The following is a 24,099-nucleotide window of genomic DNA, read 5'->3' as shown; positions in this document are numbered from 1 at the left end:
CCCACTCTGTCCTCTATATGTGGTGCTAGATATTATTTCTTTTTTTTTTTTTTTTTTTTTTTGAGACGGAGCCTCGCTCTGTTGCCCAAGCTGGAGTGCAGTGGTGCAATCTTGGCTTACTGCAAGCTCCGCCTCCTGGGCTCACACCATTCTCCCACCTCAGCCTCTTGAGTAGCTGGGACCACGGGCGCCCACCACCACGCCCGGCTAATTTTTGAAAACATTTTTAGTAGAGACGGGGTTTCACTGTGTTAGCCAGGATGGTCTCGATCTCCTGAACTCGTGATTCACCCACATCAGCCTCCCAAAGTGCTGGGATTACAGGCGTGAGCCACTGCGCCAAGCCAATATTGTTTATTTCTAATCAGCACTAATTTCTACCTCTTTTTGTGCTCTTACCTTTGTTTCAGGGGCTGGAAACCTAACAATTTCACTTCCTAGACTACTTGCTAAAAGTCACCTAAACAGTCAAAAAAAAAAAAAAAAAAAAGACACTGGGCTATAGCTCAGATTACACAAGTATCTCTAGCTAAAGGATATGAATGAGTGAATGAGGCAAAATAGGGAAGAGAAGAAGGGCTTTAATTTTTTTTTTTTTTTTTTTTTTTTTTTTGAGACAGCGTCTGGCTCTGTTGCCGAAGCTGGAGAGCAGTGGCGTGATTTCGGCTCACTGCTGCCTCTGCCTCCTGGGTCCGGGTTCAAGCAATTCTCCTGCCTCAGCCTCCCGAGTAGCTGGGATTACAGGCACACACCACCATGCCCAGCTAATTTTTGTATTTTTAGTAGAGACGGGGTTTCACCATGTTGGCCAGGCTGGTCTTGAACTCCTGACCTTGTGATCCACCCACCTCGACCTCCCAAAGTGCTGGGATTACAGGCATGAGCCGCTACGTCTGGCAGGGCTTTAATTTTTATCTACTGCTTTAACTTTCACTTCAGTGTGTTGGAGTGTGGTGGACAAGCACTCTCCCTCACTCTGCCATCCTGTTTCTTGTTGATATTTTCAACCATTCAGGTATGGATGTCTGAGGCCTCTCTTTGACAGTGATAGACAATTTCCTTGATATTCTTAATTGCTTATTTTTCCATTGACTTATAAATGAGAAAAATATAAAAATGTGAAGCTATCAACAAATTCTGCTGGATATTGATTATAATCACAGTGACTAAGTTAGGCATACATTTAAAAATCCAGAGTCTCTGTGTATTTGTTTCTGTATGCTGCCTATGTATCTGAAGTAAATTTGTCTCCACCGCCTGCTTCTACTTGTAACAGCCTCATGCCACTTCCCTTCCTGTTTCCTTTCACAGTATATTTTATAAAATAATAACTTTTACTAAATACTACTGTAAATTTAACATGTATTATGACAAATGCATGTAACAGTTCCAAAATAAAGATTTACCTCCCTTTAACATCTGAGAAAACTGAGTTCAGAAAGAATAGTAATTGGCCCAGAAAAATTCTGGACACTCAGATGGTACACAAAGGGAAATTAACAAATCATGGTGCATATACAATGGGGTCCTAAAAACAATAAGAATGATGATGGGAAAATTAGGCTTATAAAATCCTTAGCATAAAACGTCATTCTCAAACCAGTCACACATGGAAAGATAGTCTTAAAATTGTTAACAATGGTTGCCTCTGGAAATAGACCATAAATAAGCTTCTTTCTGAAGAAAATGGTGAATACAGGAATACCAGTGGCACGCCTGGGGAACAGTAAGAAAGTAACTGACAGGGCACAGTGGTTCACACCTGTAATCCCAGCACTTTGGGAGGTCGAGGCGGGCAGATCACCTGAGGTCAGGAGTTCAAGAGCAGCCTGGCCAACATGGCGAAACCCCATCTCTACTAAAAATACAAAAATTAGCTGGGCGTGGTGGTGCGTGCCTGTAATCCCAGCTATTTGAGAGGCTGAGGCAGGAGAATCGCTTGAACCTGGGAGACGGAGGTTGCAGTGAGCCAAGACCATGCCACTGCACTACAGCCTGGGCGACAGAGTGAGCCTCCATCTCAAAAAAGAAAAAAAAAAAAAAAAACCTGATAAAAGCAAACATCATTTAAATGTTCTTTATTTTTTTTGCATTACGAAATAGTTTAAATATACAGAAAGACACAGAGAGTAAGAACCGACTCATATACTCACAGTCAGCTTTATCAAATTTTAAGAATTGGCTATACAGTATTTGCTTATTTTTAAAATAAATAAATAATGAAAGATATTTTCATTTGCATCCTTTCCCCAATCTCATTTGTCTTTCTCCCTGCAGGTCATCACTGTTCTGAATCTGATGATTATTTTATGAATTCTTTTAGATTCTTTTCATATAGTATTTAGCCATGAAAAATATACATAACACTAATTTGCATGTTTTGAAATTGTACATGTTATACTGTATTATACAAAATACTCTGTAGTTCAATTTCATTAATACTATTTTTGAGATTTACCCGTGTTAACAGAAATATCTCTATCCATTTTAGTTTGCATTCTATCTTGTGTTTAACCTAATGGTTAGATTGCTTTCAACTTTTCATTCTCACAAACAGTGCTGCAATGGACCATCATATATATCTCCTTGAAACACGAGGAGAGACTATGTAGAGGTTTAAACGTGGAATTGCTGGGTCAAAGGTTATTCACATCTTCAACTTTACTAGACATTGCCAAATTGTGCTAAATACAACTACTTCCAATAGCACCATATGAGTGTTCCTATTGCTCCACATCTTTCCAGTAACTGCCACTGTAATGCTTTTGCCAATGTGATGATTTTGAAATAGTTCATTGTGATTTTATTTTGCATTTCCCTTACTACTAGTGAATCCCCTTACTACTAGTAATACCCCCAAATCCAGTCTTTCTCTACTGGTATGAACCATCACCATACGCAGTTTCTACAAATAGAGTCGATAATTTTCTTGCTGCTCTTAAGAATTTATACCTCATAGATAAATTTCAGAACAAACTTGTGAAGCTAAAGGGCAAAAAAAAAAAAAAAAAATACACTGAAACATTTTGGCTGGAATTGCAGTGAATTTTTAATTAGGAAGAATTGCCAACTTTATCTCTGTAGTCTAGGCTATATAATGTTCCTTGATTTATTTTCTTGTTACTCTTCAGTTTTCTGGGTTTAGAAAATCTACTGTTTTATATTTAAGTATTAATTTACATATCTCCACCTCTGGAATTTTACTATGTGAGAATATGGCCTTTGTATTGCTGTCATTTCCTCATACCTAAAACAGTGTATCACAAATAGTAATTACTCAATATTAACAGAATGAATGCCTATATTAATATTTGTATATCTGTCTGTTGTTTTCTTCCCTTAATCCCCTTTTGATTTCAATTTTGCAACCACTGGATAAAAAATTTAAAAACTTTACATTTTTCTATAGTATGGAACCCTTTACATGCCTTCTAAATTACCAGAATTCAACCATATAATTACCTGGGTATGGTGCTTTTTTCTCTTTTTTGAGATGGAGTCCCGCTCTGTTGCCCAGGTTCAGGGGCAGTAGCACGATCTCGGCTCACTGCAACCTTTGTCTCCTGAGTTCAAGCAATTCTCTTGCCTCAGCCTCCTTAGTGGCTGGGATTACAGGTGTGTGCCACCACACTTGGCTGATTTTTGTATTTTTAGTAGAGACAGGGTTTCACCATGTTAGGCAGGATGGTCTCCAACTCCCGACCTCATGATCCACCCACCTCAGCCTCCTAAAGTGCTGGGATTACAGATGTGAGTCACTGCGCCCGGCAAGGGTGTGGTGCCTATTTAAGTGGACCACGTGAATTTCTATGTTTATTGATTTTTTTTTTTTTTGTTAATTGTAACCATTTCTATTCCTTCCTTGATCTAAATATAGGTTCTGCATTCTTCCCAGTGAATTCTATTTTTCTTAATTGGCTTATCCAATTCATTATCTTTAGAAACTTCCTAAGACTGGCTATCAGTGTTGTAGTTCCACTACCTAAGTTTATATCCACTACTAAGCTACAGTACAAAGACTGCCATTTATGTTCTAAAATTTTTAGATTTTCCAAATTCCAAACTGGGGTTTTGCAGGAATGCTCTACTTTGTCCAATAAGGAATCCTGTTTTGATTGTGAGGAGTAAATGATATATGTAGAGTATGTAAGTTAATATATGTAGAGTATGTAAGACAGTGCCTGATGTGTAGTGGGCACTCAGTATATGTTAGCTATTATCCTTTATTGAATATCTGCTATATTTGACAGACTATATGAAATACTTTACATGCAAATTTCTCATTTAATATGCACCAGTCTACAACAGACACTTTTTCACTTAATACTAACAACATTTCTACAGTACAGTATCCTGTATTATTCCTATTTTAAGATTTAAAGAAAACCCTGAGGTTTAGATAAGCAAATTGCTCAAAGTCACACAATGCCATAGTAGTGTTGGAGCTATGATTTTCCAGAATCTAAGCTCTTCGTCCTGGGAAGTGCCTAGTGCCCAAAGAAGAAGACTGGAATAAAATAAGGCTGAATGGTGTGTAAGAACCAAATAACAAAAAGCCTCGCAGACAATTTTAAAGGCTGTGAATATTAGTCTAAGAACAATAACAAGCAAAAAAAAAAAAAAAAAGTTTTAACTGGAAATAGTAATATGTGTTTTCTTTTCTGGTTTTTTTTTTTTGAGATGGAGTTTGCTCTTGTTGCCCAGGTTGGAGTGCAATGGTGCCATCTCAGCTCACTGCAACCTCTGCCTCCCGGGTTCAAGTGAAGCTCCTGCCTCAGCCTCCAGAGTAGCTGGGATTACAAGTGTGCACCACCATGCCTGGCTAATTTTGTATTTTTAGTACAGATGGGCTTTCGCCATGTTAGTCTCAAACTCCTGACCTCGGGTGATCCGCCCACCTCGGCCTCCCAAAGTGTTGAGATTACAGGTGTGAGCCACTGTGCCCAGCCCATATGTTGTTTCTTATACTTTGAAAAGAACAGTTAGAGGCTGGGCGTGGTGGCTTATGCCTGTAATCCAGGCACTTTGGGAGGCCGAGACAGACAGATCGCTTGAGATCAGGAGTTCAAGACCAGCCTGGCCAACATGGCAAAACCCCATCTCTACTAAAAAATACAAAAATTAGCCAGGCATGGTGGTGCATGTCTGTAGTCCCAGCTACTGGGGAGGCTGAGGCACAAGAATTGCTTGAACCCTGGAGGTGGAGGCTGGGAGTCAGAGGTTGCAGTGAGCTGAGGTCATCCCACTGCACTCCAGCCTGGGCAATAGAGCAAGACATTGTCTCAAAAATAAAAAAAAAAGTTTTAAAAAGAAAGAAAAAAAGATCAGTTTGAGTGCATTGTGGGAAATGGACTTAAAGGTAGCAAAAATAAATACAGGTAGACCTGTTTGAAAGCTATATTAGTAATCAGAGTAAGATGAATCGGACCAAGGTGACAACATTAAAGATAAAAAAGAGTACAAATTCTAGAAACATTTAGGACTCAGGATCTATAGGACTTGGTGATTGACTGGGTTGGGTGGTGACAGTGACTCCCCAATGTGAATTCTCTGGTGATGAGCAAGGTGTGCATGCTGCCTGAAGGTTTTTTTGCATTCCTTACATTCATAGGGTCTCTCTCCAGTATGAATTCTCTGATGTTGGGCAAGGGATCCACAGTAACTAAAAGCCTTTCCACAAACAGTACATTCGTAAGGTTTCTCTCCAGTATGAACTCGCTGATGTTGAGTAAGGGACGAGTCATTGCTAAAAGCCTTCCCACATTCGATACATTCATAGGGTTTCTCTCCAGTATGAACTCTTTGATGCTGAGCAAGGTAGGCAATCTGGCTGAATGCTTTTCTACATTCCTGACACTTATAAGGCTTTTCTCCAGTATGAATTCTCTGATGTTGAGCAAGGTGTGAATTCTGGCTGAAGGCCTTCCCACATTCCTTACATTCATAGGGTCTCTCTCCAGTATGTATTCTCTGATGTACTGTAAGGTATGCACGAAGGCTAAATGCTTTCCCACAGACGTTACATTCATAGGGTTTCTCTCCTGTATGAACTCTCTGGTGTTGAGCAATGGATGATCTGTTGCTAAAAGCTTTCCCACATTCGATACATTCGTAGGGTTTCTCTCCTGTATGAACTCTCTGGTGTTGAGCAAGGTAGGCAAACTGACTGAAGGCTTTTCGACATACCTTACATTCATAAGGTTTTTCTCCAGTATGAACTCGCAGATGTTGAACTAGATGTGCATTCTGACTGAAGGCTTTCCTACATTCCTTACATTCATAGGGTTTTTCTCCAGTGTGAATCCTCTGATGCTGAACAAGATTTGATCTCTGGCTGAAGGCTTTTCCACACTCTATACATTTATAGGGTTTCTCTCCAGTATGAATTCTTTGATGAAGAGTAAGGGATGAACTCTGGCTGAAGACTTTTTCGCAGTCATTACATTTCAAAAGTTTCTTCTCTGCACAGACACTCTTGGGCTTAATAGCCATTAAATTTTTTTTAAAGCTTCTCTTTTGTGTGTCATGTTTATGTACTTTCTCCTCTTTGGGGATTATCCTTTGTGTACAAAGCAGTGGGTTCTGATGAAAACTTCCCCAAGATTTATATTCTTGTTCTCTTTCATCAACAAGGGGTTCTTCATGAGTGATTATCTCTTCCTTGAAACACGCCTTCTGATTCCCTGGTTGCCTTTCAAAATAGCCCTCACATTTCCACTCTTCTTTCAAACTGGAGTATTCAAGGTTATAGCTTGTAAGTGTTTCTATTATCTTCTGGGATTGATGTTCTTCATAAAAGTCCTGCTTTGGGGTTAATTCTTCAGTCTCACATATAGGCTCCCAGCCTGAAAAGTAATAATAAGAAAAAATGTCTCCTCTTTGAGTATCAGAAAGTATATTTAAGAAAGTACATCTGTAAAGTAAAATATGTGAATTAAATAGCAAAACCCACAGGAACATTGGTTTTTGCAGTTCTGAAGTATACAAGAAGAGAAACTGAAAACAGGTCATACAGAAACCTAAGAAGAAATAATTAGAGTTATAAAAGAAAAATCAGTAAATCTCAGGGCAGGAAGAAATTAGAGATGTGGTCAGAGCTGGTTACAATTTTATGCCTGTGTTAATAAAATAGACACTGAAATAGTCTCCACTCTTTTAGCTGCTTCATTCAAGAACATTCATTGAACAAATATTTACCTTTTGCCAGATACTATTCTGATGCTTTTAATATCACAAAACAAAGATCATTACCTTCAAGGATGTTATTTTCTTAGAAGAGACAGAAAATAAGTGATAAATAAGTAAATTTCATTTTATGTTAGAAGATACTAAGTGCTTCAGAGGAAGAAAATCAGGGTAGGGGATGTCATGGGTACTGATGAAATTAGAGCTAGGAATCATTAATAAGTTAACATTTAAGCAAAGATTTGAAGAAAGTGAAGAAGTCAGTCATTCAAGTCTCTGGGGAAAAAGCATTCAGGGAAGAGGTAGCAGCTGGTTCAAAGGCCCAAAAGTAGAAGCATGTCTACTATGTCTGGGGAATATTAAGAAGGCCAGTGTGGCTATAGAGTGAGTAGCAGGATATAAAGTCAGCATGTAAAAGGTAATGAGATTATTTAAGCTTCACAGGCCTTCGAAGGGAATTTGGCTTTTACTCTGAGAGGGAGAGTGTATTAGTTTGTTTTCACGTTGTTATAAAGACACTACCTGAGACTGGGTAATTTATAAACAAAAGAGGGTTAATCGACTCACAGTTCTGCATGGCTGAGAAGGCCTCGGGAAACTTACAATCATGGCAGAAGGTGAAGGGGAAGCAGGCACCTTCTTTACAAGGTGGCAGGAGAGAAGGAGAGAGAGAGGGAGAGGGAGAAAGGGAGAGAGGGAGAGGGGGAGAGAGAGAGAGACAGAGAGAGAGAGACAGAGAGAGCGAGCAGGAGAAACTGCCACTTTGAAACCATCAGGTCTCATGAGAACTTCCTCACTAGCATGAGAACAGCATGGGGTAAATTGCCCCCATCCAATCACTTCCCACCATGTCCCTTCCTCAACACATGGGGATTACAATTCAGGATGAGATTTGGATGGGGACACAGAGTCAAACCATAACACATGGTAATATAGTTCCATCCAAATCTCATGTTGAAATGTAATCCTCAGTGTTGGAGGTGGGGCCTGGTGGGAGGTGACTGGATCATGGGGGTGGAGTCCTCATGAATGGTTTAGTATCATCCTGTTGGTACGGTCATGATAGTGAGGGAATTCTCATGAGATCTGGTCCTTTAAAAGTGTGTGGCACCTCCCCCCTCTCTCATACGCTCCTGGCTTTTGCCAAGTGATGTGCCTGCTCTCTGTTCACCTTCTGCCATAATTGGAAGCTTCCTGAGACCTCCTCGGAGGAAGATGCCACTATGCTTCCTGTACAGCCTACAGAACTGACAGCTAATTAAACCTCTTTACATAGAAATTACCCAGTCTCAGGTATTATATTTCTTTATAGCAGTGCAAGAACGGCCTAACACAGATGGAGACCCACTGAAATGGTTTGAGTAGAGCAGTAACAGCTGGTTGCTATTCCATGAAGTCAACACAAAATGTGGTATATACATACAATAGATTATTCAGCCTTAAACGAGGAGGAAATTCTGAAATATGCTATAATACAGATATAATTTGAGGACATTACAGTAAGTGAAATAAGCCAGTCACAAAAGGACCAATATTGTATGCTTCCACTTATATGAGGTACCTAAAGTAGTCCGGCAATATAGCAGACTAGTTTTATAATGACAAATCTTCCTGGTACAAAAAAGCTTATGATTTTGTAGAAATAGAAAAACTTTCTTTTAGCTGCATTACCAAGCTGGCAGGAAACTAAGGTAAACTCTCAAAGATCAAACAGACTCTAGAAGGCACTTTCAAGTAAGTAAGGTGGAACTGAAGCTGGGAGCATCAATTTATCCCTGGTGAGTTTGGTCTTAGGCACATCTAACTGGAGTTTTAGGAAAAACAAACACAGAGAATGGGAAAGTGACAATATGTGAAGAGATAATAGCTGATAATTACCCAGAGTCCATTAATGGTCAGATAAAAAAAATCACAATAAATCCCAAGTATAGCAGCTGAAATTGACATCTAGATACATCACATTGAAAATGTAGAATAACCAGGGCAAGAAGAAAGTTCTTGAAAGTTGCAAGGAAGAATATATTAAGAAAACTGACTTTTCAAAAGCAAGAACACAAGCCAGAAAAGCATGGAATGGTATCTTTAAAGCACTCATAAAAATAATCTGTTGCCGGGCACAGTGGCTCACGTGTGTAATCCCAGCACTTTGGGAGGCTGAGGTGGGTGGATCACCAGGTCAGGAGTTTGAGACCATCCTGGCCAACATAGTGAAACCCCCATCTCTACTAAAAATACAAAAAATTAGATGGGCATGGTGGCGCGCGCCTGTAATCCCAGCTACTCGGGAGGCTGAGGCAGGAGAATTGCCTGAACCCGGTATGGGGAGGTTGCGGTAAGCCGAGACCATGCCACTGCACTCCAGCCCAGGCTACAGTGCAAGACTCCATCTCAAAAAAATTAAAAAATCTGTCAATCTATGACTGACAAGGAAAGGTTCTTGTATGTATGACAGCAAAACTAACATATAAATGAACAAAACAATAACAACAATATAAGTTTATATGAATAGTATATCTCTAAAATATTTATAAGGAAACTACTTCAGGAAAAAGTTCTGGGATAGAATGGTGAACAAGGAAAATGACAAACGTGAAATTTTTTTTTTTTTTTTTTGAGACAGAACCTTGCTTTGTCACCCAGATTGTAGTGCAGTGCCACGTTCTCAGCTCACTGCAGCCTTGAACTCCTGGGCTCAAGCAATCCTCCCACCTCAGCCTCCCAAGTAACTGGAACTACAGGCACACACCCCCATACCCAGCTAATTTGTGCATTTTGTAGAGACGGGGTTCTACCATGTTGCCCAGGCTGGTCTCAAACTCCTGGACTCAAGTGATCCACCTGCCTTGGCCTCCCAAAGTGCTGGGATTACAGCCATAAGCCACCGCACCTAGCCAAAATGGATAAATCTAAACAACACTAAATGTAATAATGGTCTATTATATAACTTCATAAAGCAAAATAATAGTTTATGGCATTGAAGAAAAACAAGGAATAACTGAAATGAGGGTAAGTTAAGACAGTCTAAGGTTCTTGTATTTTTTTTTTTTTGAGATGGAGTTTTGCTCTTGTTGCCCAGGCTGGAGTGCAGTGGCGCCATCTCGGCTCACTGCAACCTCCGCCTCCTGGGTTCAAGTGAATCTCCTGCCTCAGCCTCCGGAGTAGCTGGAACTGCAGGCGCACGCCACCATACCCAGCTAATTTTTGTATTTTTAGTAGAGATGGGGTTTCACCATGTCGGCCACGCTGGTCTCGATTTCTTGACCTCGTGATCCGCCCACCTCAGCCTCCCAAAGTGTTGGGATTACAGGCGTGAGCCACCACACCCAGCCATAAATGTTAGATTTTCTAAGGTAACCAGTACAGAATAGAAATAGATTGTATATCATTCAAATTAGGAGATGGAGAAAAACCAAGAAACAAGAAAAATTTGAAAAGGTACAATTTCTAAAAGAAAGTGAGACAGTGGAAAATAAATCCAAGTCTATTAACAGTACCAAAACATTTAATAAACCACCATCATTTGGTTAAAAGATAAAGGTTATCAGACTGGATTTAAAAAAATGTTTATCCAAATACTGCTTATCAGAGAAACACATGGCAAGGTCAGAGAATAAAGGAGTAGAAAAAAACTACATCAAGTAAATATTAACAAAAGGCAAATAAAGCTATAACAATATTAAGTGAACTTTTTTGCTTAATCAGATAATCACGAGATTTAAAGAGAGTAACAATAACATAAGAAAAAATTCACTAGAAAAAGAAAACATTCTAAAAACATATGACCAAATAAAATACCTTCAAAATACAAAAAATCTGCTGTTACAATTATGAGAAAAAAATTTATGTATTTACCACCAGAGTAGAAGTTTCTTTAACATGTCTCCCAGTAACTGATTGCTCAAAGACATTTTTTTAAAATCCATAAGGACACAGATTTGACCAGCACAGTTAATGAGCTTAATCTAATGAGCATATATCAAACACTGTATTCAATAACCAGAAAATACATATTATATTCAAGGACACATAGAATATTCACCAAAACTAGCCCTAAGAAATAAAGCAAGTCTCAAAATACTTTCAAAAAATGTATATTAAAGAGATCCCATTCTCTAACCATCATGCAATTAAACAAGTACCAAACAAAAGCCTTCAATTTCAGACTTATTTTTAATAATCAGAATTATTATTTCTAAATAATTCTATTTCTAAATTATTTCTAAATAATTCATGGATCAAGAGATCATTGAGAACTAGAAAAATAATGGACAACTTCATCTAATAAGTTTGGAAACTTACATCAAAACTAAAAATATTTAGAAAAAAATACCCTAATTGACTCCAGGAGAAATAGAAAATCTAGAATTTTAGAACATATCAAATTGAATGATTAGTTTAAATTCTTTTAACAATAAAAATTCCAGGCCAAGATGAACAAAGTTCTATCAAACATTCAAAAAACAAATAATTTTTATTTTTCACAAATGTTTCTAAAGAGGAAAAAGAGAATTTACGAGAATAATCAACCTTGATTCTAAAATCCAACAAGAAGGGAAAACTGAAGGCCAAATTCACTAATAAATACAGATGCAAAACACCCAAACAAAACATTGGCAAATAGCAACTAGCAAAAAATGGAAAAGATAAAAAGATGGGTTTATCTTGGGAATGCAATGTTGGTTTAACATTTGAAAATGTCTGTAAATTACCACATTAAGAGGTGAAAAACTAAAACCTGGTAAGAGGTAAAATCACCTACAGATGGAGAAAAACATTTGGTAAAACTCAAAAGCTTTCCACAATGAAACTCTAGCAAACAGGAATGAAAGGGTATGTACCAAAAACTTTTAAAAATCACAATTATCAAAAAACAAAATATTAAAGTATTCTTATTAAGACCAGAAGTGGACAAGAATGCCTGTTATCACTACTTCAATTCATATTATACTGAAGATAAAACAAAGGCAACAGAAAAAGAAATTAAGTTATAAGAATTAAAAATGAAGAAATTGTCATTATTCACAAACATGTCTACTCATACATAAAATCCAAACATATCTAAAAATATTAGTATTAACAGGAGAGATTGGCAAGGTTGCTGGATATAAGATCAATGTATATAAAGTTAACTTCATTTCTATATATGTGCAACAAACAGAAAATATAGGTAACATTTAACACAGCAACGAAACTAGTATGTTTAATGTTTACAATTAATCTAACAGAAGATGTGCATAGCCTTTTTTGGAGAAAATTATAAAACATTGAAAAAAGTAAAAAAACCTAAATAAATGGAGAGCTATACCATGTTAATGAATTTTTTAAATTTCCAGAATTGATTACAGAATAAAATTTGAATCAAAACTTAAAATTGGAATCAAAACTTAACAGCATTGTGTTGTTTTCTGATCAAAATTTACAAGTTGACCCTAAATTTTATATTGATGGCCAAAAGGCAAACAAGAAATTCTAAAGAATTTAAACAAGCTGTAGAGATGTTCCCTAGCAGATAAGTATCCTTCTAATAAACTATTGTTATTAAGATAGTGTGATACTGGTATAAAGAAAAAGAGATCAATGAAATTGAATAAAGTTTAAAGTCACAACCATAAAAAGACTAAAACTTGATATATTAAGAGGTAACATTCAGGAACACAGGCAGAGGGAGCATTTATTTAAAAAATATCTGGGACAGGCCGGGCGCGGTGGCTCAAGCCTGTAATCCCAGCACTTTGGGAGGCCGAGATGGGCGGATCACGAGGTCAGGAAATCGAGACCATCCTGGCGAACACGGTGAAACCCCGTCTCTACTAAAAAGTACAAAAAAACTAGCCGGGCAAGGTGGCGGGCGCCTGTAGTCCCAGCTACTCTGGAGACTGAGTCAGGAGAATGGCGTAAACCCGGGAGGCGGAGCTTGCAGTGAGCTGAGATCCGGCCACTGCACTCCAGCCTGGGCGACAGAGTGAGACTCCGTCTCAAAAAAAAAAAAAAAAAAAAAAAAAAAAAAAAAAAAATCTGGGACATTTGGTTTTCCATAAGATACAGAAACTAAATTCTTATTTAAAATAATCCTCAAAAATAAGTTCCAATTGGATTATGGACCTAGATGTAAAAGGACAATCTTTAAAAGACTATTTTCGGATATCTATATGAACTCAGAACATAGAAAGTTTCTTAAAGTATCAAAAACATAAGCTACAGGCTGGGTGCGGTGGCTCACGTCTGTAATCCCAGCACTCTGGAAGGCTGCGGCAGGTGGATCACCTGAGATCAGGAGTTTGAGACCAGCCTCGGCAACATGGTGAAAATCCGTCTCTACTAAAAATATAAAAAATTAGCCAGGCGTGGTGGTGGGTGCCTGTAGTTCCAGTTACTGGGAGGCTGAGGCAGGAGAATCACTTGAACCCAGGAGACAGAGGTTGCAGTAAGCCGAGATTGTGCCACTGCACTCCGGCCTGGGCGAGAGAGAGAAACTCTGTCTCAAAAAAAAAAAAAAAAAAAAAAAAGCTACAAATACACATACACACACACACATACACACATACACACAAACACACACAGGACAACTTCCCCCAAAATGAGCACCTTAGGAGAAACGACACATGCAAACTCTTTTTCTTCTTCTCTCGCACCACAAAAATAAACACAGAAGGCTTCTGTGACTGAATGTGAGGATTTCTCTCCACCAACAAGCAAGCAATGAAATCTGCAGTGGGTGTCCTCTACCTCAGCTCTATCTACCTGGAGATAGCATCAGATGTGTCCCCAAGACTGCCTACACTTCTGATGCTCTGTAGAGCTCAAAAATTTGTAAGATGCCGGGCACAGTGGCTCATACCTATAATCCCAGCACTTTGGAAGGCCGAGGCAGGCAGATCACGTGAGGTCAGGAGTTTGAGACCAGCCTAACACGGAGAAACCCTGTCTCTATTAAAAATACAAAAATTAGCTGGGCATGGTGGTGTGTGCCTGTAATCCCAGCTCCTCGGGAGGCTGAGGCAGGAGAATCACTTGAACCTGGGAGGCAGAGGTTGTGGTGAGCCGAGATCACACCACTGCACTCCAGCTTGGGTGACAGAGTGAGACTCCATCTCAAAAAAAAAAAAAAGTTTATGCCGGGCGCGGTGGCTCACGCCTGTAATCCCAGCGCTTTGGGAGGCCGAGGCGGGCAGATCACAAAGTCAGGAGATCGAGACCACGGTGAAACCCCGTCTCTACTAAAAATACAAAAAATTAGCCGGGCGCGGTTGTGGGCGCCTGTAGTCCCAGCTACTCGGGAGGCTGAGGCAGGAGAATGGCGTGAACCCGGGAGGCGGAGCTTGCAGTGAGCCGAGATCGCGCCACTGCACTCCAGCCTGGGCGACAGAGCGAGACTCCGTCTCAAAAAAAAAAAAAAAAAAAAAAGTTTGTAAGACTAGTAAAAGATTTTTTAAAGACTGAGAGGCTTATGAAACTGAGAGGGAATGGGACTTACTAGAAAGGAGATAGGAAAGTGAGAGAAGTGAAATAATTAAAAATAAGAAATGTGGGAGAACATCCTAAATGGCCCCAAATTTTTATAAAGACCTAGAACATCTGAGAAGAATTTGGAAGCCTGAAGAGTGAAGAGGTGATACCTTTGAGTCAAGCTGAGCTGTCACGTGCAAAGATTTTTGCCAATTTCCTCTTCACTAACCTGAGCACAAGCCTTTTGTCAGCTCTCTCTTCACCATCCAGGGTGCTTTTCCTTGTTCCAACAATAATATCACACTTGGTTTGGAAAAGCAAAGTCCTGCAATATATGAAAAAAAAGTAGAATTTGGTCATGCTGTGGATATTCCAGAACTCACATTCAATCCTTAGATCATCGGGGAAAAGGGAGTTTACAGTAAGCAAAAAAGAGAAATGTGTAAAGGACATGTATTAGAAGGATAAGGAAGATGAAGCTTCAGGCATAGGCCACGAATATGTTCACTGCCAAATCCACAAACACTAACCCATTCGTTTGGCATCGGCAGCAGACATTCAGCCAAACTTTGCAGATGTTATCCAAAAATTCACAATAGTGGTAGCAAAGAGCCCCTTTTGAGCAGAAGCTGAATTTTGCAAGAAGATATCCTTACCCAGTGATACTAAGATCCTGTAGTTCTCCAGCATCACATTACTATACAGGTGTCTTTGAGAAGAATCCAGACAATCCCATTCTTCTTGGGAGAAGTCTACAGCCACATCTCTGAAGGTCACCAACTCCTGAAATGAAATAAATGAAAGAACCTTATCTCTTACCGTATTCACCTCATTTCCTCTGCCCTAGGCACACTGGGCCCTCTCTGATATTACATTCTCAAATATGTAACCATGTTACCATATTTGTACTCAGGGCCTTTGTATGTCTCAGATTATTCCAGTATAAAATAGTAATGCTTCAACCCCAATTCCCTAACCCTCCACAGCACTTAATTATTTTAATCACTGCCCGTTCTTCACCCTCCTCAACTAAAATTTAAGCTCCATGAGGGCAGATTATGTTTTGGCTTTGGTCACTGCTTTATCCCCAGGTACAGAATAGAATCTGGCACACCTGAAGTATTCAAATATTGACTAAGTTGAATTAATCAATGAGTGGCTTGAAGAAAATTTCAAGAAGCTAGAAAGGGATCAAAAATAATCCCAGAAAGTGTTCGCTGTATCTCTGACGACTGTACCAAACCAAGCAGAGCAGAGCATCAACTCCATTAAAATTCAAATACTTTAATGCAGAGTTCTCAAAATTTTGTGTAAAGAAATGGGTGTTCTACTCATAATATTGCTTCCGCCTATAGGGGTTAGAGAAAGTTCTTTAAAACTTGACACTGAGCTGGGCTCATGCCTGTAATCCCAGCACTTTGGGAGGGCGAGGTGGGTGGATCACCTGAGGTCAGGAGTTCGCGACCAGCCTGGCCAATATGGTGAAATGCTGTCTCTACTAAAAATACAAAAATTAGCCAGGCGTAGTGGTGCGTGCCTGTAGTCCCAGCTACTCCGGAGGCTGAGGCAGGAGAATCGCTTGAACCCAGGAGGCGGAGGTTGCAGTGAGCCAAGATTGTGCCACTGCACTCCAACCTGGGCAACAGGGCGAGACTCCATCTAAAACAAAACAAAACAAAACAAAACAAAACAAAACAAAACAAAACGTGCTGCTGTGATGCTGTTGGATTCCAGATTTCTATAATGTGACCACTTGCTGATGAAACAAACATTCATTATATGTGTATGTATTAATTTTTTACAAAATTAAAAGATGTGAACCTGGCAATGCAACTTTTTGCATTTGACACAATTTTGTTACAGTTAAAGAAACCGTCTCTAGGCTGGGTGAGGTGGCTCACACCTGTAATCCCAGCACTCGGGAGGCCAAGGCGGGTGGATCACTTGAGATCAGGAGTTCCAGAACAGCCTGGCCAACATGGTAAAACCCTGTCTCTATTAAAAATACAAAAATTAGCTATATTTTATATATATTTTATATTTTATAGGTGCTATATATTATAGCACCTATAATCCCCAGTACTCGGGAGGCTGAGGCAGGAGAATCACTTGAATCCGGGAGGAAGAGGTTGCGGTGAGCTGAGATTGTGCCACTGCACTCCAGCCTGGGCAACACAGCAAGACTTTGTCTCAAAAACAAAACAAAACAAAACAAAACAACTTCTACAGAAGCAAAATTCTTCAACTTCAACACTCAGTAACCTTTTTTCTTAATTATAGGAAGTAGGCAAATCTCTCCCTCTCTGCTCCTGTTAACAATGCTTCCTGTTTAAAACTTATATAAATACATATAATAAATGTATAAATATCTATATACGACATACATACTTTCCACTGATTCTTTATAGTCAACAAAAATAATTTCTATGTCAATATAGGAGTTTACATTCTGATCTTAAAATATTTGACCCTAACAAATGATAATACTTGGTTTCAAAATCCATTCACAATTATCATCAAACCAGTCTGAAGCAAAACTACAGTTCCCACTTTCTCCTGTTTTCTTTTTGCCCTTAAAGAAACATGGCTTCCAGCTGAGAGGACGACTTCCCCTAACGCCCTGTCACTGATGAATGTTTTCTTCCCCACATTCCTTGTACCACAGCACTTGAAGGTGAGGCAGGTCACCTCTTCGCTCTTGTTTCCAAAATATTTCCTCCTCCCTAAAAGACATCTAGTTTTAAACCTCATGAAATTAGAATATGTCAATCACAATCCTTCCTTGTGATAGGTATCTACCAATTCCTGATAGATACCAGTTCTCTGTCACTCCTTAAATTCTTCAGCATCTGACTCACTGTCTCTCTCTTCAATGCCATTCCTATCATTCTTTGGTCACTTTGATATCCACATAAATAATACTCCCTACAACCCGGCCTCTTAGTTCTCTGACCCCTCTCTCCTGGAATAGTCTTATCCTCTACGCTTCTACAGTCATTCATTTCCATGGTCATAACCCAGACCTTGTCAGTACCAGTCAGTACCAAACCCTTCATAATCTCAATTACCCCACTCTGTCTTCCACCTCCTATATCTCAACTGTTGCCCTGTGGTACCCCAAACTAGATAGTTTCTTGACTCCACCAGAAGTCAAATTCTGGAGAAGTACAATTCATTGTTCTTACCACTTTTTACCACTTTTTCACTGTTCCTCATCCCTGAGTACCCTCACTTCCCAGCACAACCATCTGTTATAATCACCCCCTGCATATGCCCTTGCCTTCCCTGCCCCTCTCTCACTTAACTGTACTCACTTGGTTAAACTGCAGCCATCTTTCTGCTTACTCTGTGCCTGTACCCTGCATAGCTGAACTCTGCTGGAGAAAATCATACCAACCATGCAAATTAGTATCACTTTAAATTCATGATCACTTAACCTCAAGTGGGCCGAAATGCTGCATGATACATTTCCCTAGTCCATTCATCCCTTCACTCTGCTAAATGACCATTTGATACTATCCCCTTTCTCCTCACACCTTCAAGATCTCCTTCCCCATGCTCACTCTCAGCTGACAATCTTACTTTTTCTCTGAGAAAACAAAACCCATTGAAAGATAATTCCCATAAACTCCCACCACATCTACACATCCACCTGCACCTGTGCTTCTACACCCTAACATGCCCTTATTCCTATAACTGAACAACCCACTTTCCTAGAAAAGGCCAAACACTTAGCTCCTCTTACCTACTTAAGCACATTGTTCCAGCAATTCCCTTTTCTCTATTCATCTTCAAATCTCCCTTTCTACTGAATCTTTAGTATCAGCCTGGCAACATATATCCATCTTTCTGAAACTTTGTCAATTATGACTTTCTCCTTCAGTTACCACCCATTTCTCTCCTTCTTTTTTTTTTTTTTTTTTTGAGACAGAGTTTTGCTCTTGTTGCCCAGGCTGGAGTGCAATGGCACAATCTCAGTTCATTGCAACCTCCACTTCCGAGGTTCAAGTGATTCTCCTGCCTCAGCCTCCTGAGTAGCTGGGATTACAGGCATGTGCCACCACTCCTGGCTAATTTTTTGTGTTTTTAGTAAAGATGGGGTTTCCGCATGTTGGTCTGACTGGTCTCGAACTCCCTCACCTCAGGTGATCCGCCCGCCTTGGCCTCCCAAAGTGCTGGGATTACAGGAGTGAGCCACCACGTCCGGCTCTCTCCTCTTATAGCTAAACTTTTTTTTTTTTTTTTTTTTGAGACGGAGTCTTGCTCTGTCGCCCAGGCTGGAGTGCAGTGGCCGGATCTCAGCTCACTGCAAGCTCCACCTCCTGGGTTGACGCCATTCTCCTGCCTTAGCCTCCCGAGTAGCTGGGACTACAGGCGCCCGCCACCTCACCTGGCTAGTTTTTTGTATTTTTTAGTAGAGACAGGGTTTCACCGTGTTAGCCAGGATGGTCTCGATCTCCTGACTTCGTGATCCGCCCGTCTCGGCCTCCCAAAGTGCTGGGATTACAGGCTTGAGCCACCGCGCCCGGCCATAGCTAAACTTTTTGAAAGAGTTGTCTATGCTCTCTGTCATTTCCACCCACCCTCTGCCTATAAATAATGAACTCATACAACTTATGTATTAACAGCATCACTTTGGCTGCTCCACTGAGAACAGACTAAAAGAGAACAAGAGTGGAGGTAGAGAGAGAAGTTAGGAGAGTACCACAGTAACACAGGTGAGAGATGATGGTTCAGAACATAATGGAAGCAGTGGTGATACTAAAAAGTACTCTGGGCTGGATGCCGTGGCTCACACCTATAATCCCAGTCTTTGGGAGGCCAAGGCAGGTGGATCACAAGGTCAAGAGAGAGAGAGACCATCCTGGCCAACATGGTGAAACCCTGTTGCTACTAAAAATACAAAAATTAGCTGGGCCTCATGGCGCATGCCTGTACTCAGGAGACTGAGGCAAGAGAATCGCTTGAACCAGGGAGAGGCGAGGGTTGCAGTGAGTCGAGATCATGCCACTACACTCCAGCCTGGCTGACAGAGCGAGACTCCATCTCAAAAAAAAAGTAATCTGATTCTGGATGTATTTTGAAGTCTCTGATTTCCTGATGGAAGATTTTTAGCTTAATCAGTGGAGCTAGGAAAGTACCTAAGAGTTTCCTAGTTGAGTTCCCTAATTCTATCCTTGTCCCATTCAGTTTATTCTCAATAGCAGCCAGAGTGATCCTACCAAATGAAAATCAGTTCATGTCACTCATGTTCCAAAACCGCCAGTGGTTCGTTTCACTCCATTTGTAAGATGTTTGCATTTGAGATATCTCTTATGCAACCAAATGAAGATGTTAAGTAGGCAGTCAGGTATACAACTCTAGAGTTCAAGAGAGAGGTCTGGGCTGTGTACAGTTTGGTAGTTGTTGGCATATACATGGTATTTGAGGCTATGAGACAGGATGAGATCACCAAGGTAGTAAGTGTAGATAGAGAACAGGATGAGGGACTAAGCACTGTGACACCCAGTGGTAATGCGTGCTTACTAAAAATTAGAATGAATGAATGTTGTTTGGTTAGAAACTAGAGTGAGGAAGTTGGTCTGTATCCGTATCTGAGGGAACAGTATCCCAGGCAGAGGGAATAGCAAGTGCAAGGCCATGCATTAAGAATGTACTTACTGGCAGCCAGCCACGGTGGCTGACGCCTGTAATCCCAGCACTTTGACAGGCTAAGGCGGGCGGATCACGAGGTCAGGAGAAAAAGACCATCCTGGCTAACATGGTGAAACCCCATCTCTCCTAAAAATACAAAAAATTAGCTGGGCATGGTGGCGAGTGCCTGTATTCCCAGCTACTCGGGAGGCTGAGGCAGAAGAATGGTGTGAACCTGGGAGGCGGAGCTTGCAGTGAGCCGAGAACGTGCCACTGCACTCCAGCCTGGGGACAGAGAGAGATTCCGTCTCAAAACAAACAAACAAACAAACAAAAAGAATGTACTCACTGGCCAGGCCAAGTGTGGTAGCTCATGCCTGTAATCCCAGCACTTTGGGAGGCTGAGGCGGGCAGATCACCTGAGGTCTGGAGTTCGAGACCATCCTGGCCAACAAGGTGAAACCCTGTCTCTACTAAAAATACAAAAAATTAGCTGGGTCTGGTGGCACGTGCCTGTAGTCCCAGCTACTCGGGAGGCTGAGGCAGGAGAACTGTTTGAACTCGGGAGGCGGAGGTTGCAGTGAGCCCATATCGCGGCCGCTCCACTCCAGCCTGGTGACAGAGTGAGACTATGTCTCAAAAAAAAAAAAAAGAATAAGAAAGAATGTACTCACCACATTACAAGGAAGCTAGTGTTGCTGGAACTGAGTGACTGAGTTAAAGACAGGGTGAGAAAAATTAGATGAAGTCAGAGGGACAGTCAGGGACCAGATTATGCAGGGCCCTGCAGGTCAAGACAAGGACTTAAGCATTTATCTTGAATAAGATGGGAATCCAGTGGAGAGTGCTGATAAGTGATATGACTGGTTACCCAGAAACGTTTCAGCAGAAGGAAAATTAGTATCTGCTTGTTCTGAAAAGCAGACAGGTATTCAGGAAATAGAGAAAACACCAACGCACCTGGTACATGGCTTTAAGAAGCCCAACAGCCATTCTTTCTCCCTCCTTGCTCTTCTCTTGGGAAATGGCAGTGGCCTCAGATAACTGAGATGGGGAAAAGAACATGAGAAACTAGACTTTTCTTGCAGCATCCAGAATCACCAGTCTAGACTTTTTAGGATTCTCTTTCCTCCTCTTGCAACCTTCCCTCCAATATAGAGAACATAATGGAGACCTAGGAGTTTGTTTGCATACAATTTAACTCATGCCTAAATCATTTTCCAATTCCTTAGCTTAACACCAGATGTTCTAGGTTTTACAAATACAGACTCAGAGGAATGTAAGCTTTCACATAAAGACACAGAACTAATAAATAAGAGCACCAAGATCAAATAAAAGAGGACCTGACTCCACAATCCTCCTCTCCAATAAATCAGTGATTCTGAAACTTGGTGGCACATTGATATGACTTGAGCCGGCTTTAAAAGCCTCTCGGTGGCACACAGTCTCTCATTCAATGCCCCACATAATCAGAGTCTGAAAAACTACAGTGCCAACCACCGTCTTACCCACGCCACAGTCAGAGGCCATGGGTATGGACTGTCTCACACGGGCACCCTTTCCCATACCGGCAAGGCTCAGACACCAGGGTATCTATCACAAGCGACAGTCTCACAACCCAGTCACAAAGAGGCCGCGGGTATCGGCCCAACAAGGGGCAGCGAACACTCGCCCGCTCCCCCCCCCAACTCACAGCCTCACACTCCACGGTGCCACTGACTCCCTCGCACCCAGTCACACAGGACGTGGACAGGCACACGCGGTGACAGCCTCGCACTACGGTACCAACCTCCACTTGCACCGGAGTCACACAGAGGGCCTGGGACGAGCTTCCGGAGAACCACACGCCACTCCTCAGCCCACTCCCTACCTGCAGAACAGAGCTGGGGGAAGAGCCCGTTCCCGCCCCAAAGGCTTGGGGAATCTTCGCTTGGATCACACCCCTACCCTGAGTTGGATGGAACCCAGCCCCTACGGGCCCGGAAAGAAGCGCCTCAGCTGCCTCGGCCCCCGGAGGACACAAAGGGGCCGCGGGCCCAGCTCCCGCGGGGGCAGCTGGGAAACGTAGTCCGGAGTAGAAAAGGTCGCGGCGCCGTAGGGTCTGGCAGCAACAGGGCAGCTCCGCGCAGGGTTTGTAACACTGCCCCCTCCCCACCAGGTCCTCCCACGCTGGCCTCTTCCCCTGCCTTCCAGAGAGCCCGAAAGTCCGGATTCCCTGCAGCTCCTAGCCTGGCTGGGTCACAGGGACGGGACCCAGCGTTACACTACAGTGGCTGGTATGGTAGGCACAAGCGCTCCGTGCACCCCACTTAGCAACCAGGGCGGGGAGTTGAGAACCGCGGGTTGGCCGCAGGGAAAAGGTTTGTGCGTGGGAACGCGCTAGTGGCGCGTCTACTCAAAATGGGTGGGAGGCGAATTCCTAGAATTGTGCTGGATACCCGAAAAAAGTTGGGGGGGGGGCGAGGGTGCGAGGAGGTAAACTGCGCAAGCGTACTACACTCCTGGCAGCCTCCCACTGGCTACCCTTGGCCAGGCGCGGTGGCTCACGCCTGAAATCCCAGCACTTTGGGAGGCCGAGGCGGGCAGATCACGAGGTCAGGAGTTCCAGACCAGCCTGACCAACATCGTGGAATCCCGTCTCTAATAAAAATACAAAAGAATTAGCCGGGCGTGGTGGCACGCGCCTGTAGTCCCAGCTACTCAGGAGGCTGAGGCAGGAAAACTGCCTGAACCCGGGAGGCGGAGAGGCGGAGGTTGCAGTGAGCCGAGATCACGCCACTGCCCTCCAGCCTGAGCGACAGAGCAAAAGTCCGTCTAAAAAAAAGAAAAGAAAGAAAGAAAAAGAGAAAAAACCGCCAGACCTCAAATGATCCGTCCGCCTTGGCCACCCAAAGTGCTGGGATCACAGGCGTGAGCCACCACGTCCGGCCTATTATCTCTTTATTAAAGGTATTAAGACCGGCCCCGTGCGGCTCTTGCCTGTAACCCCAGCACTTTGTGAGGCCCAGGCGGAGGATCGCTTGAGCTCAGAAGTTTGAGACCAGCCTGGGCAACATAGTGAGACCTCATCTCTAAGAATTTAAAAAAAAAAAAAAAAAATCAGCCAGGCGGGGTGTCCCGTGATTGTAGTCCCAGTTACTCGGAAGGCTGAGGCAGAGAATCGCTTGAGCCCGGGAGTTCGAGGCAGCAGTGAGCCAGCATCGCGCCGCAGCACTCCAGCATGGGTTACAAAGTGAGGCTCTGTCTCAAAAAAAAAAAAAAAAAAAAAAAAAAGATATTAAGACTAAAGGCATGGAGAAATTAAGTACCTAGTCTGAGATGACACAGCTAGTAAGGCCAAGTCTGTTTAGAATCCAGGCGGATTGGCCACACTACTTTTCGCTCACGATCCCGGGTCATGAAATCCAGTAACACTGTCACTTCGAGAAGTCCAGAAAGAACAAATACATGCAAGGTCAGAATCAAACAGCCACGAGAATATAAAACGCGACCATGGTCACACAAAAGGTCGCATATTCGCACGACCTCAGATGTCACTGGACATGGTCTCTCGCCCGGGAAACCCCAAACTCCAAATTCCATGGCCGAAGTTTCACACATACAGTCACACAACGTCACTCCTCCCTGTTCTAGCCGCTGCCAGGACCTTAAGGCTCCAGCTGACCCGGCCTTCACGGGCACTTGAGCTCTCACCACCTTCACCACGCCGTATTCTAGTCTCAGGTAGAAACCCGAGAAGACGGAACTAAACAGACTGAGCCAGGCTTCCTTCACGGACCCTGCGAACCTGCAGCTCCAGCCCACTGTAAGAAGGAAATGCCTTTTTGCAGGGGG

General features: G+C 42.0%; 2 protein-coding genes across 20 annotated transcripts in view; one reads left to right on the top strand and one right to left on the bottom strand.

Annotated features, from left to right (window-relative positions):
* Positions 1 to 24,099, top strand: part of LOC105495427 (zinc finger protein 569) — a 142,380-nt gene that overhangs the window by 43,883 nt on the left and 74,398 nt on the right. Inside the window, exon 3 of one of the 11 annotated variants that reach the window (XM_071087656.1) lies at positions 22,424 to 22,541. The exons of 9 other annotated variants lie outside the window; for them this stretch is intronic. The gene's annotated coding sequence lies outside the window, so the exon portion shown is untranslated. Of the gene's footprint in view, positions 1 to 22,423; positions 22,542 to 23,934; positions 24,071 to 24,099 lie in introns of those variants that run through there. One more of the 11 variants, XM_071087655.1, reaches the window with a different exon arrangement.
* Positions 33 to 24,010, bottom strand: LOC105495428 (zinc finger protein 570). Of its 9 annotated transcripts, XM_071087670.1 has the most exons (6): positions 23,574 to 23,982; positions 22,055 to 22,135; positions 21,226 to 21,309; positions 15,288 to 15,414; positions 14,861 to 14,956; positions 33 to 6,845 (listed from the first exon to the last, which is right to left on the bottom strand). In XM_071087670.1, the coding sequence occupies exons 3-6, from the start codon at positions 21,256 to 21,258 to the stop codon at positions 5,491 to 5,493; spliced, it is 1,611 nt and encodes a 536-aa protein (XP_070943771.1). In that variant the 5' UTR covers positions 21,259 to 21,309; positions 22,055 to 22,135; positions 23,574 to 23,982; the 3' UTR covers positions 33 to 5,490. The 9 variants fall into 9 exon arrangements, with proteins under 9 accessions (XP_070943771.1, XP_011763252.1, XP_070943772.1 ...); XM_011764950.3 differs by lacking the exon at positions 22,055 to 22,135 and having other exon boundaries at positions 23,912 to 24,010; XM_071087671.1 differs by lacking the exon at positions 22,055 to 22,135 and having other exon boundaries at positions 23,574 to 23,983.

The sequence above is a fragment of the Macaca nemestrina genome, chromosome 20, assembly GCF_043159975.1.
Source record: "Macaca nemestrina isolate mMacNem1 chromosome 20, mMacNem.hap1, whole genome shotgun sequence".
In the NCBI taxonomy this organism is placed as follows: Eukaryota; Metazoa; Chordata; class Mammalia; order Primates; family Cercopithecidae; genus Macaca; species Macaca nemestrina.
The sequence above is the reverse complement of the archived record's forward strand: the minus strand, read 5'-3'. Positions and strand labels throughout refer to the sequence as shown.